This window comes from Aethalodelphis obliquidens, unplaced genomic scaffold, assembly GCF_003676395.1.
Source record: "Aethalodelphis obliquidens isolate GAN/ISIS:26980383/991018 unplaced genomic scaffold, ASM367639v1 scaffold28, whole genome shotgun sequence".
Taxonomy (NCBI): domain Eukaryota; kingdom Metazoa; phylum Chordata; class Mammalia; order Artiodactyla; family Delphinidae; genus Aethalodelphis; species Aethalodelphis obliquidens.
In genome coordinates, this window is record NW_020837972.1 from 5145046 (window position 1) to 5166014 (window position 20969).

General features: G+C 42.8%; 1 protein-coding gene and 1 pseudogene across 1 annotated transcript in view; both read right to left on the reverse strand.

The window, feature by feature from the left end:
* Positions 1-4829: 4829 nt before the first annotated feature.
* The window catches only part of GRK3 (G protein-coupled receptor kinase 3), a 117203-nt gene continuing 101063 nt past the window's right edge, over positions 4830-20969 (reverse strand). The window contains exons 14-21 of the mRNA XM_027124441.1: positions 17601-17667; positions 17054-17154; positions 16298-16364; positions 15450-15545; positions 12328-12490; positions 8603-8739; positions 6124-6237; positions 4830-5079 (exon numbers count right to left, since the gene is read on the reverse strand). Coding sequence (XP_026980242.1) covers positions 4918-5079; positions 6124-6237; positions 8603-8739; positions 12328-12490; positions 15450-15545; positions 16298-16364; positions 17054-17154; positions 17601-17667 — 907 coding nt within the window. The 3' untranslated portion in view covers positions 4830-4917. The remainder of the gene's footprint in view (positions 5080-6123; positions 6238-8602; positions 8740-12327; positions 12491-15449; positions 15546-16297; positions 16365-17053; positions 17155-17600; positions 17668-20969) is intronic.
* LOC113629735 (phosphatidylinositol N-acetylglucosaminyltransferase subunit P pseudogene) lies at positions 11039-12312 on the reverse strand (annotated as a pseudogene).

Genomic DNA, 20969 nt, shown 5'->3' on the forward strand with positions numbered 1-20969 from the left:
TAATGAGAACTGAAGGATTCAATAAATAATATAAAAAGCTATTGTACTAAAATAGAACTCTTGTTTTTATATATATATGTAGTTTGGCAATCTTTATGCTACCCAGAAAAAAGCCAAATCTATTAGAATTTGTTAAAATATAGAAAAATACAATTTAACAATAGAACTAAAAAAAAAAAAAAAAGGCCAGTGCTTAGCTTATAAACCACATAGAATATGTACATCATGGAATATAATCAACAAGAAGTTGAATTTTAAGTCCTTTGGAATATGAATACACAATTAGAAATATTTCTCCATTCCCTACCCCTTACAGGAGAGACATTTTATATTAGGACAAAATGAAAATCGGAAGCATAGTTACCAGTTTTTCAGAGATGATTCTGAGATTTGTTAGGTATAAGAGAGTTTACTATAAGAACGTGAGTCATTTAACTCTAAAATGCAGGGTTTTCCTATATGGTTTTGATGGAATGATATGTTAATCTATTTTCTGTAGTATGTGCGTGTTTTTTAAAATAAAGGCAATTTAAAATTTGGGGTGCTACATTTATCAGTAAGTGCTAACCCAGCCAGGCCAGTGAAGCGGCCGGTCACTCACGCCCCCAGGCCTTTGAACGCTGCCAGAGCTGGGCATCCCTGTTACTCGGCTGTCAAAGAACAGCTCTCTTAGTCTTTGAGGATGAAGAAAATCTAAAGGCCATTATGACTCGAGGAAGCCAAGAAGTATCATTTTAGACTTCAACTTTCATTCTTCCTACAGTAAATTTTTCAAAATGTGGCCGGGATACAAAAAATTCATATTAACATGAATTTAAGTGATTAATTAATTAAAGCTTCTCAAGTTAACCTGATGTGGAAGGGAAAATCATGTTAGAGCTTTAGGAAGAAAAAATGTTTTGAAAGGTAAAGCTCACTCTGCTTGGCTCAAGCAGCAAGCCCAGTCCTGTTACTGTAGGGGAATTACGGTACCTTCAGTGGGTGTGCAGCAATGTCCCCACCTGACTGACAGGGTGACAGCAGCCCACACCCCACCTCTGGCCTTCTCCCCCTCCCCTGATTGGCTGCAAGGCACACACACCAAGATGGAGCATCAGCTCTGGGTCCCCTGTGCCTTCCCCAAGGGTGCCGGATGACAAGCAGGGACAACCGGCAACATCATTTCTACAGAAAGTCCTGGTGGAAAGCAAACAGCCTCTTACAAGTCCAGCAGCTCCATATTCAAAACTAAAGCGACTGAGTCTTAAAATAGTTACTATTCAACTCTTCTTGTTATAAGGGGAAAACCACCCCAAAGCACCAAGTTCAACTGGAATTTCCCTGGTGCTTTACGGTGTAAGGAGATTGGCTTTTCCCAGCGAATGAACTCCTTTTTTCCTTTGCCCCATCTCTACCAGGATCCTGCCTTCTGTGACACCCACTCCATCCACCTCCCAGCATTTGTCACAGATCCCAATGAAGCCCAACTCCTCTCCGGGTACAAACAGCGCATCCATTCCCTGCGAGGGGAGGAGTTCCTTCCCCAAGCATCTCTGAACGACACAGATATGAGTCCCTGAATGAAACTGAGAAAAATTACATATAAATTAAATCATACAAGATAAGCCTTATCTTACACCAGCACACTGCAAATTTTTTAACATATTTACATCAAGCAAAAAAAGTCCAACTTTGAGAATTTTCTTTTCTTCTTGATAGGTTAACATTTTGAAACATCAGAAAAATCAATTCCACTGAAAAGTCAAATGTATTCGATTGGCCCAACTATAAATTCTGAATGAAATAAAAAATCATCAGAAAAAAACACACTTTGATCTCCTTGAGAGTTAAACCACATTGTCAATTGGTCAATGATATTTTTTAATGGCCAGTGTGAGCCTTCAAACAATTGTTTTTAGTATATGTACAGCATATTTCAAAGCGCAAATCAAAGCTAACTCTTGCTTTGAACAGATGGTTGTTTGTGGTCATTGCTCTATTTGCTTTTCCAGCTTTGTTGCTGTCTTTCTTGAGCAGAACGCTTCCTTTCTTCAGCGAGCCTGGACATTTGCCCCTTCTCTTTACATATAGAATTTGAAATTGTCATGTCCGTGAATTGACCAATCAGAGGCACAGGAAGTGAAACATTCACACTAGCAGTGAAACAACAGCTGATTTCTAGCAGTTTTGCTGAAAAATTGTACTTAAACATGATAGAGAAGGAAAAACCATGAGCCCCCATGACATAAGGGAATAAATGCACCAAAGAGAATGTTTTAGGTTAAAAAAAATAACCTTGGATTCCCAAAAGTTTTAAATTCATTCCATATATGGTGTAGAGCAGCTTAATCTATTATTTTTAGGCTTTGCTTTAATGATTCCTTTGAATCATGAAATCAAGACACTACTAACATAATTTTACAAAAATATCAACTTCAGTGATTTTTTCTGACAATGTGAAAATATCCCAACCAAATAAATCTAAAATAATGATAACACTTGTGCTCAATTTTGCCCTTTTGAACACTCCAAATGTAGGTAGGGTCAAACATTAAGACCTAAAACAGCCACGTATACCAAGACTTCTAAACCAACCGACTTCTTTGGCCACGGGAGCACCAGGTGCTGGCACGGAAGGGTTCCGGAAGCGTCTTCCATCTGGCAGCAGAAACACCCCCTCAGAAGGGCTGCAGGCACGAGTTCAGGAGGAAGACTGGCCTCTCCAGGGCTGCCAAACCCCAAACACACACAGGGACCTCCCCCTAAAAAGCCACTCCTCCTAAGTTCACAGAGCACTTTTAATAAATCCCATCCACGTAATGCTCTTCTCAGCCCTGTCGTGACCCATCAAACGTGAGGGAGTGTAAACGTTCACTTGGAATAAATTTGAGGCGAGGCGAAAGGGCTCTCGGAATAGTTCCAATTCATTTTTCTTTTGCGAAGAAAAGACAACCTTATGTTCTACTTCAGAGCTTACATGATACTTTTCAGAGATGCGAATCGGCGTAGCTGGTGCCCTGGGTATGGAACGTGAGACGCTAAGCCCGGACCCTCAAGGAGTTCATGCACCTTCTCCACGTGAGGCTACATCTCTACCCTGTCCAGCAGAGGCAGGAGGCTCAGCGATTTCTAAACTGTAATTACCCATCTCTGAACCACAGGTGCTGAGCACATGTGATGCTGCGATGGAGCCAGTAACTAACTACAGTGGTGACAGTGACAGTCAACCACGCCTGGGAGATGCTCACTTGCCATGAACAGCTTTTCCATCTCTGGCGGGTTTTTTTCTACTTTTCTTTTTAAAACACAACTTGAATACTGTTCTTCCCTTTTAAATCAGGAGAATCCATGCAGATAGTAGCCCCCAACTTCTATACTGGAAACAGCAGATAGTAGGACATGTATGCTAAATTCCAACTAGTAGTTGAGATAAATAGTGAACCTCAAAGTTTCTCTTCCAAGGTAACTCCTATGAAATAAAAGGCTCTTTCAGTAATTATCCTCCAAACTCTCAAGATATGGTTTCATTCAAAAGGACTCACTTTCCCAGTGAGTGCGGCACACAAATATAACCACAAAGATTCAGAACCACTAAAAATACTGAGGACAGGATGCAGATGATTACGATGTCAAGCTATTTACATTGTTAGTAGTCGACTCAGAACAATAAAATTGCACTAAGAAAGGACAAATATGTGGACTCTGAAAATTACTGTTATTATTTTTAGTCTGATGACACGGAGGACTTGGCTGGGACACACACTGGTTCTTATAAACCAGCACTTATTTGGGACGTGAAACGAACCACGGGGAGAGGAGGCCACTGGGATCAGGCCGTCGCCGTCACAGAACCCGCCAGGGCAGAGAATTATTCGCTAATGACAGTTGAACGACAATGCAAGTCAATATACACAGTTAACCCATTCTGACACATTCATCTTCAGCATTCTTTTTTCAATAAAATTCATTTTTAAATTATACTAAAAGGTAAAACAGAGTTTCCTTCCTTGACACATCCGTTACCCAGATGCTTCCTGAGGTCAGCCAGAGGGAACCAGAGTTGCTGTGTCTCACGACCGCTTCCAGTTCAAGCCCGAGACGGGCGCCCGCAGGCGGTCCTGTGCACCCAGGGGAAGTGCACTGACTTGATGGTTTGAAAATGGCTGTGTCACCGTGAGATGCAAACGCCACTGCCTCTCCTGCAGAGCCACCGTGAGCCTCCAACCATCTACCATCTGACGCCTTCGATGCTGAGTGGCTCCCACGCCCTTGGTCCCAGCTGCCTAAGCTCCCGGTCAGAGGCAGGCTGGTACCTGTGGGTGCGGCACCCACAGGGAGGGCCCAGGTGCAGCCCTTTCAGAAAACCTCTGCAGCTTTCAAGCCCCGAGACAACGAGAGGCTGGTTCTCAAGGGCACAGAGGACACCCAGCTGGTCTGCCATCCTGCCAGGACTATGGAGCAAAGACATCCAAACCCAGCCCGGGCTGATTATGGACAGAGCGTGGCAACGGTGGGGCGACCTGAACGGCAGACTGTTCGATCTCATCTTGGCAAGCCTGAGATACATTTGATATCGGATGCAAAAAGTGACACAATCAGTAGGAATCATTTCAAGTTCTAGGTTCATCTATAACCAAAAGAAGTGTGTGGCAAAGAAAGAGAACTTCGTTTCTTCAGTAGTTTCAAGGGCGGATGGATGCGATCGTGGCGGGAGACCCTCGGGAGGGAAGGAGGTGTCCCCAAGCCTGAGGGTGGTCGCCACTCCTAGTAGGAGCATCTCAGAGTCCTGGGCCCCCCCAGCCACGGAGCACCCCGGAGGTGAGCGACTCCATCTCTCATCCTCACACTTCTCCCAAAGGCTCCACTTCACGGGTCGAGCAGCCCACGTGGACTTCCCGGAGGAGGTGCCGTCTCGTGGGACCCTCCCTGTGCCAGGGGTCAGAGGCCATTGCTGTTCCTGTGGCAGAGGGGCGGCTTCGAGAGCTCCACGACGGCCGAGCGGGATTTGTTGAGGAACTTGGGGGCTCGACGTAACAGCCGCTGGGCCTCGGTGAACGTCTCCGTCAGCTCTTTCTTCCACTGCAAAAACTCTGGGTCACTCTGAAGGCAAACAGAAGAGGTGGAGGAGTTGGGATAGTGTCACTGGATTCGCCGACACACATGGATACCTCTGGCCAGTCCTTGGAACCCCCTTCCCCCCAGAGAAAGCACACCCCATGTCCCACCCTGCGGCCAGTGAGTAATGGGGGGGGTCACGCAGGAACTTCCTCCAGGGGCCCCTTGCCCAGAAGAGGGACCAAGCCCTTCAGAAGAGCCTCCTACAACCCCACAGGAGAAGTGCTGCCTTGACTTTGTTAAAAGATCACCTTTGATCTCTGATGTCTAAAATAACTCGAGTCTAGAAAATAATACACGAGGAGTTTTGACAAATTTCAGAAGCGCCTTCACATGTGCAATGATGTCATGAAGTAATTAATCATATGTTTTTCCATGAACTATTAGTTTATCTCTCTAAATATGCTCTTTACAAGCACGTATACACATACACACACACACACATGCGCGCGCGCGCGCGCACACACACACACACAGTAGAAAAGTGTTGAAGTGGTGAAGGAAACACGTCTTTGTATTTACTACTGCTTTATCTCTCTAAATACGCTCTTTTCTCATCCCCCCACCAAACATCCCCCCACACCCCAGGAGAAGTGTTCAGGAATTAAGTTCGGGGTACAATAGAACTTTGGGGAGAGAAAGACGGCATTTCCCCTGTTAAGAGTTACTTGGGGATCTTATGTTTATTTCAACCCACAAACCTCAGCTTCAAACATGCTGAAAGATCAGATCAGATCTGGAAAATTGTGGAACAAATAAAATTCAAGGCTCCTATTAAATACTGGATGGTTTCCAGATAGGGTAATCACGTTATTTCCTGTCCTTCCTCCTGCCATTTTCTAAGAAACACTTCTTTTAAAATACCTGTTAATTTGCTGAGATCCTTGTATCTTCCAACTTTCTTGCTAAGTTCGTGAGTGATAAAGCATGGAGTAAGAAAATGTTTGATAACCAGGCAGGCACCTTTGTTGAATGTTTATATAATTGTTCTAACTTTCACCTCTGGAAAAAATACAAATAAACACTCACCTCACACTGCAAGACAAATTGCTTCCCTCCTTTTATCCTCAACAAAATGCACTTTTTGTCTTTAATCTGAGTTTCTTCCACAGACACAATCTGTTCCATTGTCAGTAAATTTTGCTGACCGTAAAAATAAAAGATGATAAGTTACTTCACATTATTGCATGACTTTTAAAATTAAGTTAATAAATAATACTGAAAACTACCAGCTTAGAAAAAGTAAAGAAAAAAAATCAGCATCTTTCTTTCTTTGATGATATTCTAGAAGTGGGGGGAAATGACTACAAAAGAAATGTACGAAAATTCAAAATGTAACATCTCAAAGAAAGCTACAAAGGAAGGAAAGTCTCTATAAGGCAGAAAGCAAAGCCGTTCCCTCGGCACAGTACTAATGTGGGGATGAGTGTGAATCACACGTACCTCTCCTGCATTACACACTTGCCTAGACACGATCAATCCTGCTATGAGGGAACAATGACGCCGCTACCTACAATCTACATGAGCGAGAGGTGTCGCTGGCTTTGAACCCAGCAGCCCAGTAAAAGTTCGGTCACGCTAGCTTGTAAGCAACTGATATTTTGATCACGTCGAAATGATGTTGTAAACACAGATGACGTCCTTAAACGACTGTCCTGCTGGGTCTACAGCATCACTGCTTCCGGTGAATGCTACCGTGTCTCTGAGCACCTTACCATTTTATGTTTTTTGGGATAAATACTCCAGGAATCCTAAATGAAAAACACCACCGTCATAAACCCACGTTTTCTTTTTCCCTTACTTAAACTTACAAATCTACCCAGGCACATTACGTAGCTTCGTGAATTAACGCTAAATGCTGACTCTCTTAAAAACAAGATAATTTATCATATCCAATGGTAAGCAAAAGAAGATTTTAGTTTTCAAATATCCTGAAAAGCGAGGCAATTTCCTTTCAAAGTGTGCAACAGTGACTGACCAGTAGATAGCACAGTAAACGCATACTACGCCCAGGGCCACTCATTATCTGGAAATAAACATTATATAATGACATATGTATGAATTATAACTCAGGTGCTAGTAAGTATACGATAATGTAAAAAATACATATGTAATATTATACAAAATATAATTATCTTGTATTTATGTATCATCATATACACATGTTCTATGTAATACGTATATTTTATATTATACAATACTTAGCAGTACCTGAGTTATAATTCAGGACCCCCATAGAGTCTTATTAATCATAACTCAGATCCTAGATGTATGAATTTTTAGAAAATGACTTCTACGGCACTAGTAATAGTGAGAAGATCATGGTCATTTAGGAAGAATGTGGTCATACACAGTAGCAATCACTTGTAATGAAATGGCATCTTCACCAACAAGGATTTGCAAAACACATTCCGAAGTCAAACACACCAGATTTGGGCTCACCATTTTCCATGCTCTGGCCAGTAGAGAGCTATATTCTGATACAGGGGCCATATTCCAATACACCAACTATGTTTTTCACAGTTGGGACCACTGTCCTGCTTATGCTGACCAACCATTCCCTCCCCAAGAGAACTCCTTCCACGGAGACAAGCCCTGGGCGCTCCACACAGCAGACGCTTAATAAATGCTGCCCCACTTGCTACGAGGGATGGTGCAGATGGGAAATTTCTCTTTTCTTGTTCACTAACATTAGCTCTCGAAAGGACCTTACAGGGTGGCTGTATCTTCCCATCTAATGCGATAAAACCCACTTCCGATTTTCCAGCAAGGTGGAGACAACAGGAGGGGGGTCAGGTGCCCTGGCCTGGGTGCCAAGCTTCTCAGCCTGCACCGCAGACCTCGTCTTACTCAACCCTGACTCAGGGAGGCCTCGTAACGGAGACACGGGGCACAGGCAGACCCCAGTCGGAATCACTCCTCACCCACACCTGTCACTGGTGCCAGACCTTCCCTCTCTAAGCCCTGGTTCTCTCTTTATAATATAAGGCTTGGACCTCAAAGGTGGCTAAACAAATTAAAAGTGTGTGTGTGTGTGTGTGTGTGTGTGTGTGTGTGTGTGTGTGTGTGTCTGTGTGTCTACAGCACCAGGCCCGAGATAAATCTGCAACAATTGCAGTGGTCGTTATCATTTCTTCTTCTCCCATTTTATAGATGAGGAAACTGAGGCTCAGTCGACATAATGTGCTCCAAGTCCCAGAGACACAGAGCAGTGGATTTAAACACCTCTGACTCCAAAGTCCCAGTTTTTTCCCCTTCTTTGATCCACCTACCGCTCTCCAGCCCTCCTCAGACCTGCCTGCTTCGACCTCCCTTGAAGGCACCTTCTGTTTTCAGGTAGCACCAAATCCTTCCTTGACTCAGAAGTTTAAAAGTTAATGTCTGAACAGGAAAATCTCATGTATACATGTTAAAAGAGATATGGGAGCTGGAGGGAGATTTGAGAAAACATGCAGGCGATGTGAAATCACCACGGAAACGAGTGCTCGGGAAGATGCCACAGACTTACTCGTGACTCGCCCTCTCCTCTCCATTCAAGTCTGTTTGGAAAGAGGTAAAAATATCGACGCTGCCACTGAGTCAGGAATGGGTTTCCCAGCTTCAGCATGTACCCGTGCATGATGCAGTCTCTTCCCAGAGCGTAATCTGAGGCACGGAACACAACGGTGAAATTTAGCACGGTCTGAAACAGAATGCCTATATGCTTCTCAGAAAAAAAGAATGACACACTTTTTAGAAAAAGAGCAAGTTTCTATAAAGACAGCACACTATAGAAATCATTATTTTAGTTTTAAACACATTAAAGAACAGGTCTCTTCATCTCTCTACTAACATATTAAATGGCTGTTTCTCAATATTCTGATAAACTCATGATGTTCCTCTGTTACTCTGAGAGGGTCAAAGTTTGTTTGCTAAATATTTTTTCATTATGTAGGGTGATAACTGAGGAATAGAGAGTGATTAAGCTCAAGCTATGCCCAAAGTACCTTTGCCTTTATATGGAATTGGGCTTCTCCCTTTAATGTTATTTAAAAAAAATAACAAGAGAGGGGATTTTCTTGTCCAAAGAAGCCAAAGTAACACAAGGGTCAAAAACTGGTCTTTCCTCCACTTAAGGTTATAATTATCCTTCATATATATGGTTATGTAGGGAGGCCAAGCTAATTCACATGCATGCTGAGTTCTGATTACATTTTTACAGCAAAGTATTGTCTCAAAAAACAAAAAAGGTCAATTTTAAGTGGCTTACTTTGCCTTCCTTAGAGGATTTGGTGATTTGCTAAAATCATTCATTCACTCACTCACTCATTCATTCAACTATGAAGGGAATGAATGCCTAGGTGCTGGGCATGTGCTAGGCATTCTGGACACAGCAGTGGATAAAAGAGACAAAAGTCCTCGCCTTCAGGGAGCTTACATTCTAGTGGGAGATTCAGGTAATAAATAAGCAAAACCCATGTTGTGTCACTCGGGCACAAGCAGGAAGGAGAAGAATGAAGGAGGGAGGGGCCTCGGGAGGTTCCGTGGTGATGGGGTGTGGTTCACGGAGTTGCCATTTTAATGGAAAAGGTGTCTGCATTTGTCAAGTACATTTAAAGTATACGTCTTATATTTTTACTTCTTCTGAGATCTTCAACCAAGATCTAGTTATTCCTAAATTACTTAATTACATGTGAGAATAATTCATTAATTTGCTAGACGTTCTAATTACAGCTCTAATTAAAAGCCTACACTTCGGGCTTCCCTGGTGGCGCAGTGGTTGAGAGTCCGCCTGCCGATGCAGGGGACACGGGTTCGTGCCCCGGTCCGGGAAGATCCCACATGCCGCGGAGCGGCTGGGCCCGTGAGCCATGGCCGCTGAGCCTGCGCGTCCGGATCCTGTGCTCCACAACGGGAGGGGCCACAACAGTGAGAGGCCCGCGTACCGCAAAAAAAAAAAAAAAAAAAAAAAAAAAGCCTACACTTCAACAAGGTCATTAACATACATATTTTTTTCTGGGTCCAATTTGTCAAGATTCTAGTGACATCGTGGCTCTTCCTTGAGCAAACTACCGAGGCTATAATTTCCTGTGTAAAATCCGTAACAGCAAACGTGGTCCAGAGTGATCTCAGTGGACCCGTTCTCTCAAGAACGGCTTAGAAATAAAGCCCCTTTCCCTGCAGAATGGAGGTGAACACAGCTAAAGGGCTGTCACGTTCCCTTGGTGCACTCAGGCGACTTTTAGGTAAGGAGTCATTCATCCAGTATGGTGGACACTTTTCTAAGCAGATGATAAATGCTACTGGGGGATGGTCGACAAGACCCAGGAATCCTGCACCAAGATACCCCCACCAAAGCAAATTGTTCACAGACTGAAATTGTTTCCGGTCATTCTTATTATACGTTAACCTCAGAAAGGTCTTTGCTTAGAAGTAAAACAAAAAGCTACCTTCATCACTAACCACAGTAAGTTTAAATATCAAAAAGCCATAAAGTCTTAGAAAAATCAAGAGTGGCAATATTTGGTGAATCAAAGATGACTGATTTATTTAATACTGGATGTTATGTATTCTCCTTTGGAAATCCTAACAGGGCACTCAAATATGGCAAATAAAAATATGGCTTGGTGACTCTTTTTCTTTTTTGGCGGGGGAGGGATATTTGCTATATGGTAATGCAGGATTTTACTTATTCTGTCCATTAGTAACTACTATTTGATAACTTTTTTTTTTTTGCGGTACGCGGGCCTCTCACTGTTGTGGCCCCTCCCATTGCGGAGCACAGGCTCCGGACGCACAGGCTCAGCGGCCAGGGCTCACGGGCCCAGCCGCTCCACGGCATGTGGGATCTTCCCAGACCAGGGCACAAACCCATGTGCCCTGCATCGGCAGGCGGACTCTCAACCACTGCGCCACCAGGGAAGCCCCTTGATAACATTTATAATATTAATAGAACTTAATCTAAGAGAAGTTCAACTTCTTTTTTTTTTTTTTTTTTACATTTCAATACTGGATATTAATCAGAAAGATAGTCAAAATTACTATGGTCGAAATTTTTACATCAAAAATTTGTAATAAGCGTTTGGTATTAGTCTACGTACAATTCAGTTTTTGGTGTAAAGTTCTTTGGCTGCAAGAAAGAACATTTGGTTTACTTCACTAATAGGAATATCTCTTAATGCTGGCATGGCTCCTTCTTGGTATTTCTTCTGTTGTTGGTTTTTGGCACAGTTATCTGTGATCGTATGAATGGAGTTGAGTGGAGAGGTACTCGTCATGTTTATTCCAAATGAGAGCACGTAACCAGTCACTACAGTAATGAGGAGGTACACAGGCAGTGCAACTAACTGCCCAGTGTTTTTGAGGCCAATAGGTTAAGCCTAAGGAGTTTAGCCAAGATTCAGGAATAAAAGCCCACACAAGATACAGTGTGAAGCCAAATTGGGAACTTAAGAAAAGGAGAAAGCCATAAGTCGCTCTTTCTGGCAATGGCGACGGTGAATTCTCCACCACTTTCCCCGTGGCTTTAGATAATCTCGGGTCCTTGACGCGCCCACTCGGCCCCTCCCCACAGTTCGGCCCTGGTGACTCTTTCATGCTGTTTATAATATAAATGTATGTATATACACTTACGTCTCTTGACAAGTAAACATGTAATACTAAGTTCCTCACCATACTTTGTGGGGCCCCGTGGAAAATGAAAATGCAGGCCGCTTGTTAAAAAAATTATTAAGAATGTCAAGATGGTACCAGCAGAGCATTAACCTGGGTCGGCGGCCTGATGACACCACACAGGCCGAACACCCAGGAAGCTGGCCCTGTTGCTGACACCGTGATACTTAATCTTTAAGGAAGAAAACTTCCAAACTGGCCCCCAAACTCCAAGATAAGAAGGTGTATTGACAAAATACTGCTGACGACCTCCATACATATTATTTATATGTGGACTAAAGACTTTGAAATATCAAGTATATATTTATATATATGTATAACGGAATCGCTTTGCTGTACACTTGAAACTGACACAACGTTGTAAATCAACTAAATTTCAATAAAGACTTTTTAAAAAATTAAAGACTTTGAAATATCATTTCACACTGATCTTTCCCAAGCCAGGTAAAACGAAAACAATTTATGGCATTTCCCCCACTCTACTGGAAAGTACTTTATGACCCAGATACTATTTTCAGCTTTACAAGAGATCTTGAAAATTCATTTCTTTAGAAACATCTTCAGACACACCAGCTATTTTACCTTCTTCGTGGCCAAGCTGCTTATTTTTAGCTCTCTTCCTGGCCTCGATTTTATCCGTGTCTGCATTTACTGCTTCATAAACAGTTTCCGCCACTTCCTGCTGCCAGCGCTCAGAGATCACCAGAGGGAAGTTCTTGTAGAGGTCTTGGTCGCAATCAAGAAGCTTATCATTTTAAGGAATCAAGATATGTATGATTTAACATGCTTACAAAGGCAACAGATTCAACAGTACCATAACTGCGTGTAGGACGATAACTAGACAACAGCCTGTAACCATTAAGAGACAATTCATTACTTGTCATAAACCTCCACCAATGACAACCGAGTGACCAAGGCATATGCTGTACAACACGGGGAAGACAGCCAGTATCTTACAATGACTGTAAATGGAGTATAACCTTTAAAAGTTGTTAGTCACTATATTGTACACCTGTAAGTTATATAATATTGTACATCAACTATACTTCAATAAAATCTTTTAAAAAGAAAAAAAAAAAAAGAAAGACAATCTAACAACCAGGATCCACACAGGGCGATGTATTACGGGCACCTCACTTCCATCCCTGGGTCAGTCAGATGCAGCCCAATCTTCTACAGCATCTTCATGGCATTTTTGCCAATGAAAACTAACATATATAGGGTTTTCTTTAAAGGATGACAAGAATCTGGCAACAAAATAATTTCGATTATAGTGAGGATATTTTATTTGTGAAAACAGATCCCTATGGTTTTAGATACAGTTACAAGGGAGGGCTTTCTAACCACCCCCCATTATTCTGTAAAGTGAGAAAAACTAAAAGGTCCACTAGGCCAAATTTACCATTTAGCCCATGAGCCTTCCAATGAGTCCAAGTTGAACAGTATGATCGTAAGTCTCGAGATACACGGAGACTTTAGGCGATGTGGCCTTTCAGAGGTGCTATAAGAAAAATTACACTTAACGATAGCATTTCTCTTCCAAACTATTACTCAAAATTCTTCATTCTCCTCCCTAAGTGAGCCTGTACTCTGAAAGCAAGCTAAGAAAATGGTTTTACAGATTTGAGTTACAGTTCTGTGGCAGAAAGACAAGCGATCCTACTGATAGGAAAAAATAGCCCTGTCTTTCAAAAGCAGGGATCTCTCTAGAAGCTTGACTCGTTCACTCCCTTGCCTGAGAGATAAGTACGGGAGAGAGGCAAGTTATTTAGAAGGAAAAGGGAGAAAGACCAAGGGTGAGGCTCCTGCCCACAGGCCTTGAGTGAGTCACTGAACCACTGGAGGAACCTGCATCCTGGTCCCAATCAGGATGCTCTCCACCCACCCTTACTGACTTGTTATCCTAACGTGCTGACTCTGAGATCAAAATGTGTACTGTTTTCCCCCTTTCAGCTTTCTTCAGACGCCCAAACCAAGCCTGGAGCTGAAACCTTTGTGTGTCCTGAGTGTGAACACGCTCATGCGTGTGTGTGTGTGTGTGTGTGTGTGTGTGTGTGTGTGTGTGTGCGCGGTGCAGTGTTAGAGCATCAAGGCCAGGAGAGCACCCTGCGATGAGGGACACTGGGGCAGATTCTGCAGAGTTGGGCAAAAGTGAAAACACCCTCCTTTCCAAAGTCGTTGCTCTGAAATGGACAACTCTGCCTTATATACAAATGGTTCCATCTCCTGTAAGGTCAGAGAGCCTTGGTCTTTATGACTAGGCCTATGTGAAAAATGAATAAAACAAAGCTCTACATGAAGTGAGCTTTTTTTTTTTCTCCTTAAAGAACAATGTATTATTTGGGCTGCATTTTAAGAGACACAGTCTTCTCAACTCTGGTTCCGGAAGAAGCAAAACCACCACAACAGAAACTCCTAGTGTACGTGCCAGGAGGGTGACACAGGTGACCCACCCACAGAGAAGGCCTGGCAATGAAACCACTCACTTCACAGGCAAGCAAACCAATGCTCCTGAGGTTCCCTAAATGGCCCTGATTCCCTTAGGTAATAAGTGCAGATCTGAGGCCAGTGTGTCTGACTCCAAAGCCCAGAATACAGCTGACAAAATTGAAAGCGTGAAGACTCTCTTTTGAACAACAAAATTTTCACAGGCTCCCACGTGATATTCGTTTTCCTTTTAGTGCCCTTTGCTGGAGAGAGGTATGTCTGATGACAAAATTCTACTGTGACAGCAGTGATCCTTTTAGGTAACTCTGTAAAAGGACTATTCCCGAAGCTATAAGGTGGTCCTGTCTGTCCAGGCCACAGAAGATGCCGAGCGTCTGCACAGTGGTCACGCTGCTGTCCCCAGGGGAGCCACGGCTCAGACCAGGCCCTCTCCGCTGTGCTTCACCTGACCTTCCCCGCCACCCCCCATCCTGCCATCCTGGGAAACTGGCCACGTGAGCACCCCAATCACCTTTACAGCTGCCTGGTAGGAAAGACCAGGGGGGCTGACACAAGGCCATAAATGCAGGCAGCTGAGAAGACGCGGGCAGGGGAGCCTCTCAGAGGGAGAAGCCGAGAAAGTGGGGGCAGTGAGAACTTGACACGTAGTGACACGCTCTGACTGGGCATCCAAAAGAGGGTGACTTTCTCCCATGACTCACCACCTCTAATTATGCCCTGTCTACTTGGAAAATAATGATAGGCACCAAAGTCTGAAAAATGCAGAAGATGCTATATATATAAAAAAAAAAAACCAAATAAACGTGATTATTTCACTTTTGACTGACAAATGCAAAATGATTCACGCTGTTTGCTCTTTTCATCCTGACACAGAGAAACCAGGGTATTTGGGAGAACTAAGATGACTGGCTGTCTGGCATGAGGCCAAGTACGTTTGCCATCACCCGGCTGTATTTCCCTGCTTCATAACACGTCTGAGTTTTCTATCAACCATCAATCTATCCAAATCAATAAGAATGTGACCACTTTGCAGTTTATCAAACGTAAAATAGGTAGTCCAAAGACAGCTGTCGTGGTCTCCAATTCAGGTCTTGACCTCTTCTACATTCGTCAAATATATGGATGTTCATCTGTAAGTTACAGTCCACAAACAGGCCAGTACTAAGTCAATCATGAAGCCTGATTTCCAATTAAAAAATCCCCCACCCTCCAGAAAAAAACAAAACAAAACCTGAAAGCAAGCATCGCCGGTGTACCTTGATGCCTTTGGTATCCTCTTCATCAAATGAGCCGATGTCAAAGGCGTCGGCCGCATTGACTTCCCCCCGGGGAGGGATCAAGGGTGGAGGGTACTGGAAGAGCCAGAGAAGAAAGGTTCAGCTACTAGGTGACTCAGGGCCCGGTCCCAACCTGCTATTCTATAAAGAGATCTCAGTGCGACACATCAAGGTGTCACAGTCCGTGCAGGGCTCATTCAAGCTCACACGAATCACAGTGCACAGTTCACAATGCCCCCAAAGGAGATGCAGCCCCACGACCCAGTTTGCTAGAAGCTTAACGCCTGCAATGGGGCAGGGTGGGGTGCCCCGCACCCACAAACGTCCTGAGGCCAATGCTGGCTGAACCAGAGCCCGAACTCTATTCCTAATTAGGCAGGACTAACAGAGCATCATCCCTCAACGGTCTGAGCTGATGCAAAGATGAGTCCAAAGATGATCATCAACACTGAGAAAAAACAACAACTTGAATTTGGGGTGTTTTCCTGAATCAATGAGAATATTAAAAAGTAGCTTAAAATAAGCCAAGGGGATTATGCTACTATACAATCATGCTAATTCTTAAATTATGTGGTGCCGGGCTCAAAAGTATCTAAGTGTATGACAAACGTTTCTCGTACATTTTTACATATAAACAAAGAGGGAGAAGTTGTTCCAAAGGGAATGAGCCATAAGGCAGCACGTGGATAGGAGAGCAAGAAGGAGGGCTGTGGATGGAGAGGTGGGGCGGACCCTGGAGACAGAGCCAGGACGTAGAGATGCATACAGAGATGCAGATGGAGAGCACAGTCGGGGTGGTACCCGGGGTGGGGTCCCAGCAGGAGTACCTTCTGCAGGTAGACTTGCTGCCAGTCGATGCCTCTGAAGAAGTTGTGCGTTTTTAGTTCCTGTGCACTGCGGGAGACAGGGAGTCACAGCAGTGGTAAGTAAATATGCATTCGGAAATCTAAGAAACGGTTTGCAAAAATTATCTCCTATTACAGAACACACAGGGACAACTATTTCCAGCTCTTTAAGACAGCAAGTAAAATATGCTTTTTTCGAAGCAATCCAAGAAACACTGTGATGTTTAGAAATACTGCCCACTGAGCCTAGGAATATGGTCCATGGGATACTTCACTGGGGACGCTTATCCCAGCCTGAGATAACCTAGGGGTTTTCACAGATTATATCTATATCTGATTCTGTAATCATGAGAACAAATTTAACTAAGAACTAAATTAGAGATCCACACATTAAAGAGATTGACAGCAAATGTCTACACGTCCTCACAGATCAGATGGCAGGGATATGAAGCACCAAATATTAATTTTGAAGCAAACTAGAAATCTAGCGGAACAGTGCATGCCAAACCCCTCCCTAAACTGAAGGAACAGTCTTTCCCAAAGATCCCTGCTACAGTTCAGTTCACATGGAACAGAAGAAGTTGCAGACTCTGAGGGAAACACGTGGGTCAATATACATATAGTTCCCATGTGATTCCCTCCGACCCCCTCTAACGGAAATGGAAGATTCTCAATGTATTGAAAGGAACTGTTCTGCTTTCCAGGTGAAGACGCTGAAAGGCAGAAGCAACGGCCTACCCGCGTCCGTGGCAGCCGAGTCGCTTACTAACGTCTCGCTGGAGCAAGCTTTCCAGAAGGGACTTCAGCTCAGGGGAGAAGATGTCTGGAAGTTCCACATTCTGGGGGTGGGGGGCGGGGGGAGAATATGATCTCAAAAATGCATCCAGGGAAACAGTGCCCTCACCCCCGACCAGATTTGAAGGCCATTTCTTGCATAAGGATAGTGTTACAAAAAAAAAAAATTGCAGATTCATTGCCAACTAACATTGACCCTAAAGAAACACAGAACAGTTGCTCATCTTCAGAGTCAATCGACAGGCTGGAGCCAGAAGAATCAGGTCTCCTCGCTCTTCTGCATCCCAGTCATTTTTCCTTTCGTTTGATTTCTTTGGTTTTGTTCTTGCTTTTCTACATCTTGCTCTTACTGATTGTTAGCAAAGCCTGATATCTGCCTTAGCATCTATTTCCAGTGTTTTAAGAAAGCTTTTTTTTTTTTATACTGGTTGTGATGGAATGAAACATGAAAATTATAATGCAAAAAAAAAAAAGTTTTTGACCTCCTTACCATGGTGAGTGTCATTCGGTCTATCTCATGCTTATCTTTGGTTTTATGTTGTCTGAAAGGGCTGTGACTGTAGAAATAAAGAAAATTCCATCACTAGATGGTTTCAGGTTAACAGCAAACATTGTTGACTAATATTTGGGCAAGGTATTACGTTCTGTCACTGCTCATTTGAAACTGCAGAAATACAAAAGCCATAAACATATAAGCATTTCCAGAGAAAAACTGATGATCAATTGACAATCAGATATATTAGGTCCTGAAGGAGCAAAGGCTTATGTTTACTTCAACTCCTGAGCTTCACGTCAATGCAGTCATGGTATCAAAATATACTTTAGCAAATATATTCCAAGTGCTAATTTAAAATATCACTTGGGAAAAAAATCAGCAAACAGGTATTTATGAAAATGAAAGTCACACACATGGCATTTGTCACATTACTGTTTGAGATAATGGTAACTTTCATACTTTTTTTTTTTTTTTTTAGAACGGGTATTAGTTCCTCGTACAATGCAAAGAACTGCAGTCAAATCAAAACACGTCCAAGATGAACACACTTCCCCCCCTAGAATCCAGTAATTTTAAGCACTACATTCCTTTGAGGATAAGAGATATAAACTAACCCTGTGCTCCCAGACCCTCCAGAGTTCTGAGAACTGCTCCCTCATGTCCTACTTACAAACAGCCCCAGACTTAAGAGTCAGAAACCCTCGGTTCACGCTGTGACTTGGCTGTTTGCCGGCTGTGAACCAGTCATGGAAACCACCAGTCTCAGTCTCTCTTCATCTGCAAACGGCATAATGCAATATCCGTCACCAAAACGGTGACGGGAACGAATAAAATAATGTACATGCTAGTAGCCGAGACAATGGCAGTATACGGTGGGTATCTGATACACAACTGTGAAATTAATAAGGATGAGTCTAACTTCACAAAATGAATGTCTGCTTGATCAACTATGTAAGGAAATTATTCTTACTCTTGATTACATTTTTAAAATGCTGAATAAGCTGGCTTTTAAAGTTAACCTTAGATATCACTTATATATGGAATCTAAAATATGACACAAATGAACTTATCTACGAAACAAAAACAGACTTACAGACATAGAGAACAGATTAGTAGTTGTCAGTGGTGGGGGTGGGGGTGAGGAATGGATTGGGAGTTTGGGATTCGCAGATGCAAACTATTATATACAGGATGGATAAACAACAGGTTCCTACTGTATAGCACAGGGAATTATAGTCAATATCCTATGATAAACCATAATGGAATAGAATGTGAAGAAGATGTATATATATATATATATATATCTATATATACATACATATATATATATAACTGAATCACTTGGCTGTACACTAAAAACACAACATTGTAAATCAACTATATTTCAATAAAATAAATTTAAAAAAACAAAGATACTCTTAGCATTAAAAGAGACTAGTAAACATGCAAACTAGAAAACCCTGGCCTTATTTATTTTGAAAATTAAAGAAGGGATATGATTGAGATTTCTGATGGTAAGACATGCCTGTAAAATGATCAACTCTGTAGATTTAATTATAAGGCATATATAACATAATCTGAGGCAAGATATTATATAAAATAGTTAACTCTATAAAATGGATAAGGATGTTGAGCACATAAATCAATGTGATTTAGAAAAAAGAACTAAAACGTCCACCCACTCTTGCTACTGAATAAGTTAAACTATGATGATGATTCCACTTCAGAGTATTTATTTAAATATTTCAATTTTCACTTTGCACAAGAGAGGGCACTCTAACGCTTGCTTTCTTTCATATGCAGTGAAAAACACAGTAATTTCCATCTCTTGAAAGCATTAATTTGGAAAAAAAAATCTAAACAAGGTAAATTAGTACCAAGCAAACATACGCCAATCTTTAAAACAGATTTTGATTGGAAATAGTCTTTGCATCCTAATTGTTTCCAAGGAGAAAAATGTAAAATTACTGCATTTAAAAAGCAAATGGGATAGAATAACAAACTATATCTGTTGTTTATGAGATACTATAATTTTTAAAAACTTGACTTGGATCATTCTGTATGCAAAATACACAGAGATATTAACATGTTCATGGTTCAAGAGAAAAGGAATATAGGTTTATTAAATCTTACTACAACTTCAGTCTCTCTTCATGACACAACTGCTCCTACCCCCCAGAGTTCCTTAACGTATAAAAGGGGATTGTGTGAAGGTCTCCTGTGTTTCGGCAAATCCATCTGCTTTGGCTCCTGTGTGCAAAGCTGGAGGACCCCTTCCTGCTCTCAACCCTCATGTGCTTGCCTGCATCTGATGCTGGAAGCAGAGGGCTGTGCCCAGACACTTGGAGAGAAGGACGACTGTGTTCTGACAGAGATGCTCCGTGCTAAATTTAAAAACTCTTTCATGTGACCAGAGGGAGGGCTTTGCGAGGGGACGGGAGTTAAAGTTAGCGGTGCCAAAAACATTCCCGGCACACGGGCCCGATCGTTACAAATCCCATTTGATAAATATAGCTCTGCCACGTCTGACTCAATAAGAAACAATCGGAAATGCTTGTCGGATCTTCGGTTCTGGACTGTTGTGCTGAGAAAGTCTGGTCTTTCAAGCCCTGAGGCGCATCTGTTTCCAATGTCTTCTTGATTATTCTTTGTGAACAAAACCCAAGATTCTGTTTCTATTTTGGAAAAAGTTAAAGAAAACCTCCTATAGTAATGATCTCCATTCTGAGGGAGGCACGTGGTGCTCGCAGATCCTGTGTGATCACAGCTGCTCCCCGACGCAGCCGCTTTAAATAGGAGACAGTAACGGGCCTGTCAACAACTTATGACGTGGGCCAAGCTCTTCCAACAGCACATGCAACACTCCGGCTGCGACGGGGGACGTTATGGGAATAGAATTCACATGTACAGTGGTCAGATGTGGCTTTTGAATAACAGAGAGAGTGGGAGAGCCGAAAATTTCCCCCCAAACGAGTTGGGAAATCGTTCAAGGCATGCTAAATGATGGGGAAACACACACACACACACACACACACACGCACGATACATCATTCACAGTGAAAAGATGAGCTCAGAAACAATCCATTTATAAATACAAGTGACTACAAATCTTTACGTCAAAAATTAATTTTAGGGCTTCCCTGGTGGCGCAGTGGTTGAGAGTCCACCTGCCGATGCAGGGGACACGGGTTCGTGTCCCGGTCCGGGAAGATCCCACATGCCGCGGAGTGGCTGGGCCCGTGAGCCATGGCTGCTGAGCCTGTGTGTCTGGAGCCTGTGCTCCACAGCGGGAGAGGCCATAGCGGTGAGAGGCCCGCGTTATCGCAAAAAAAAAAAAAAAATTTTAGAATACCAAAAAGATTG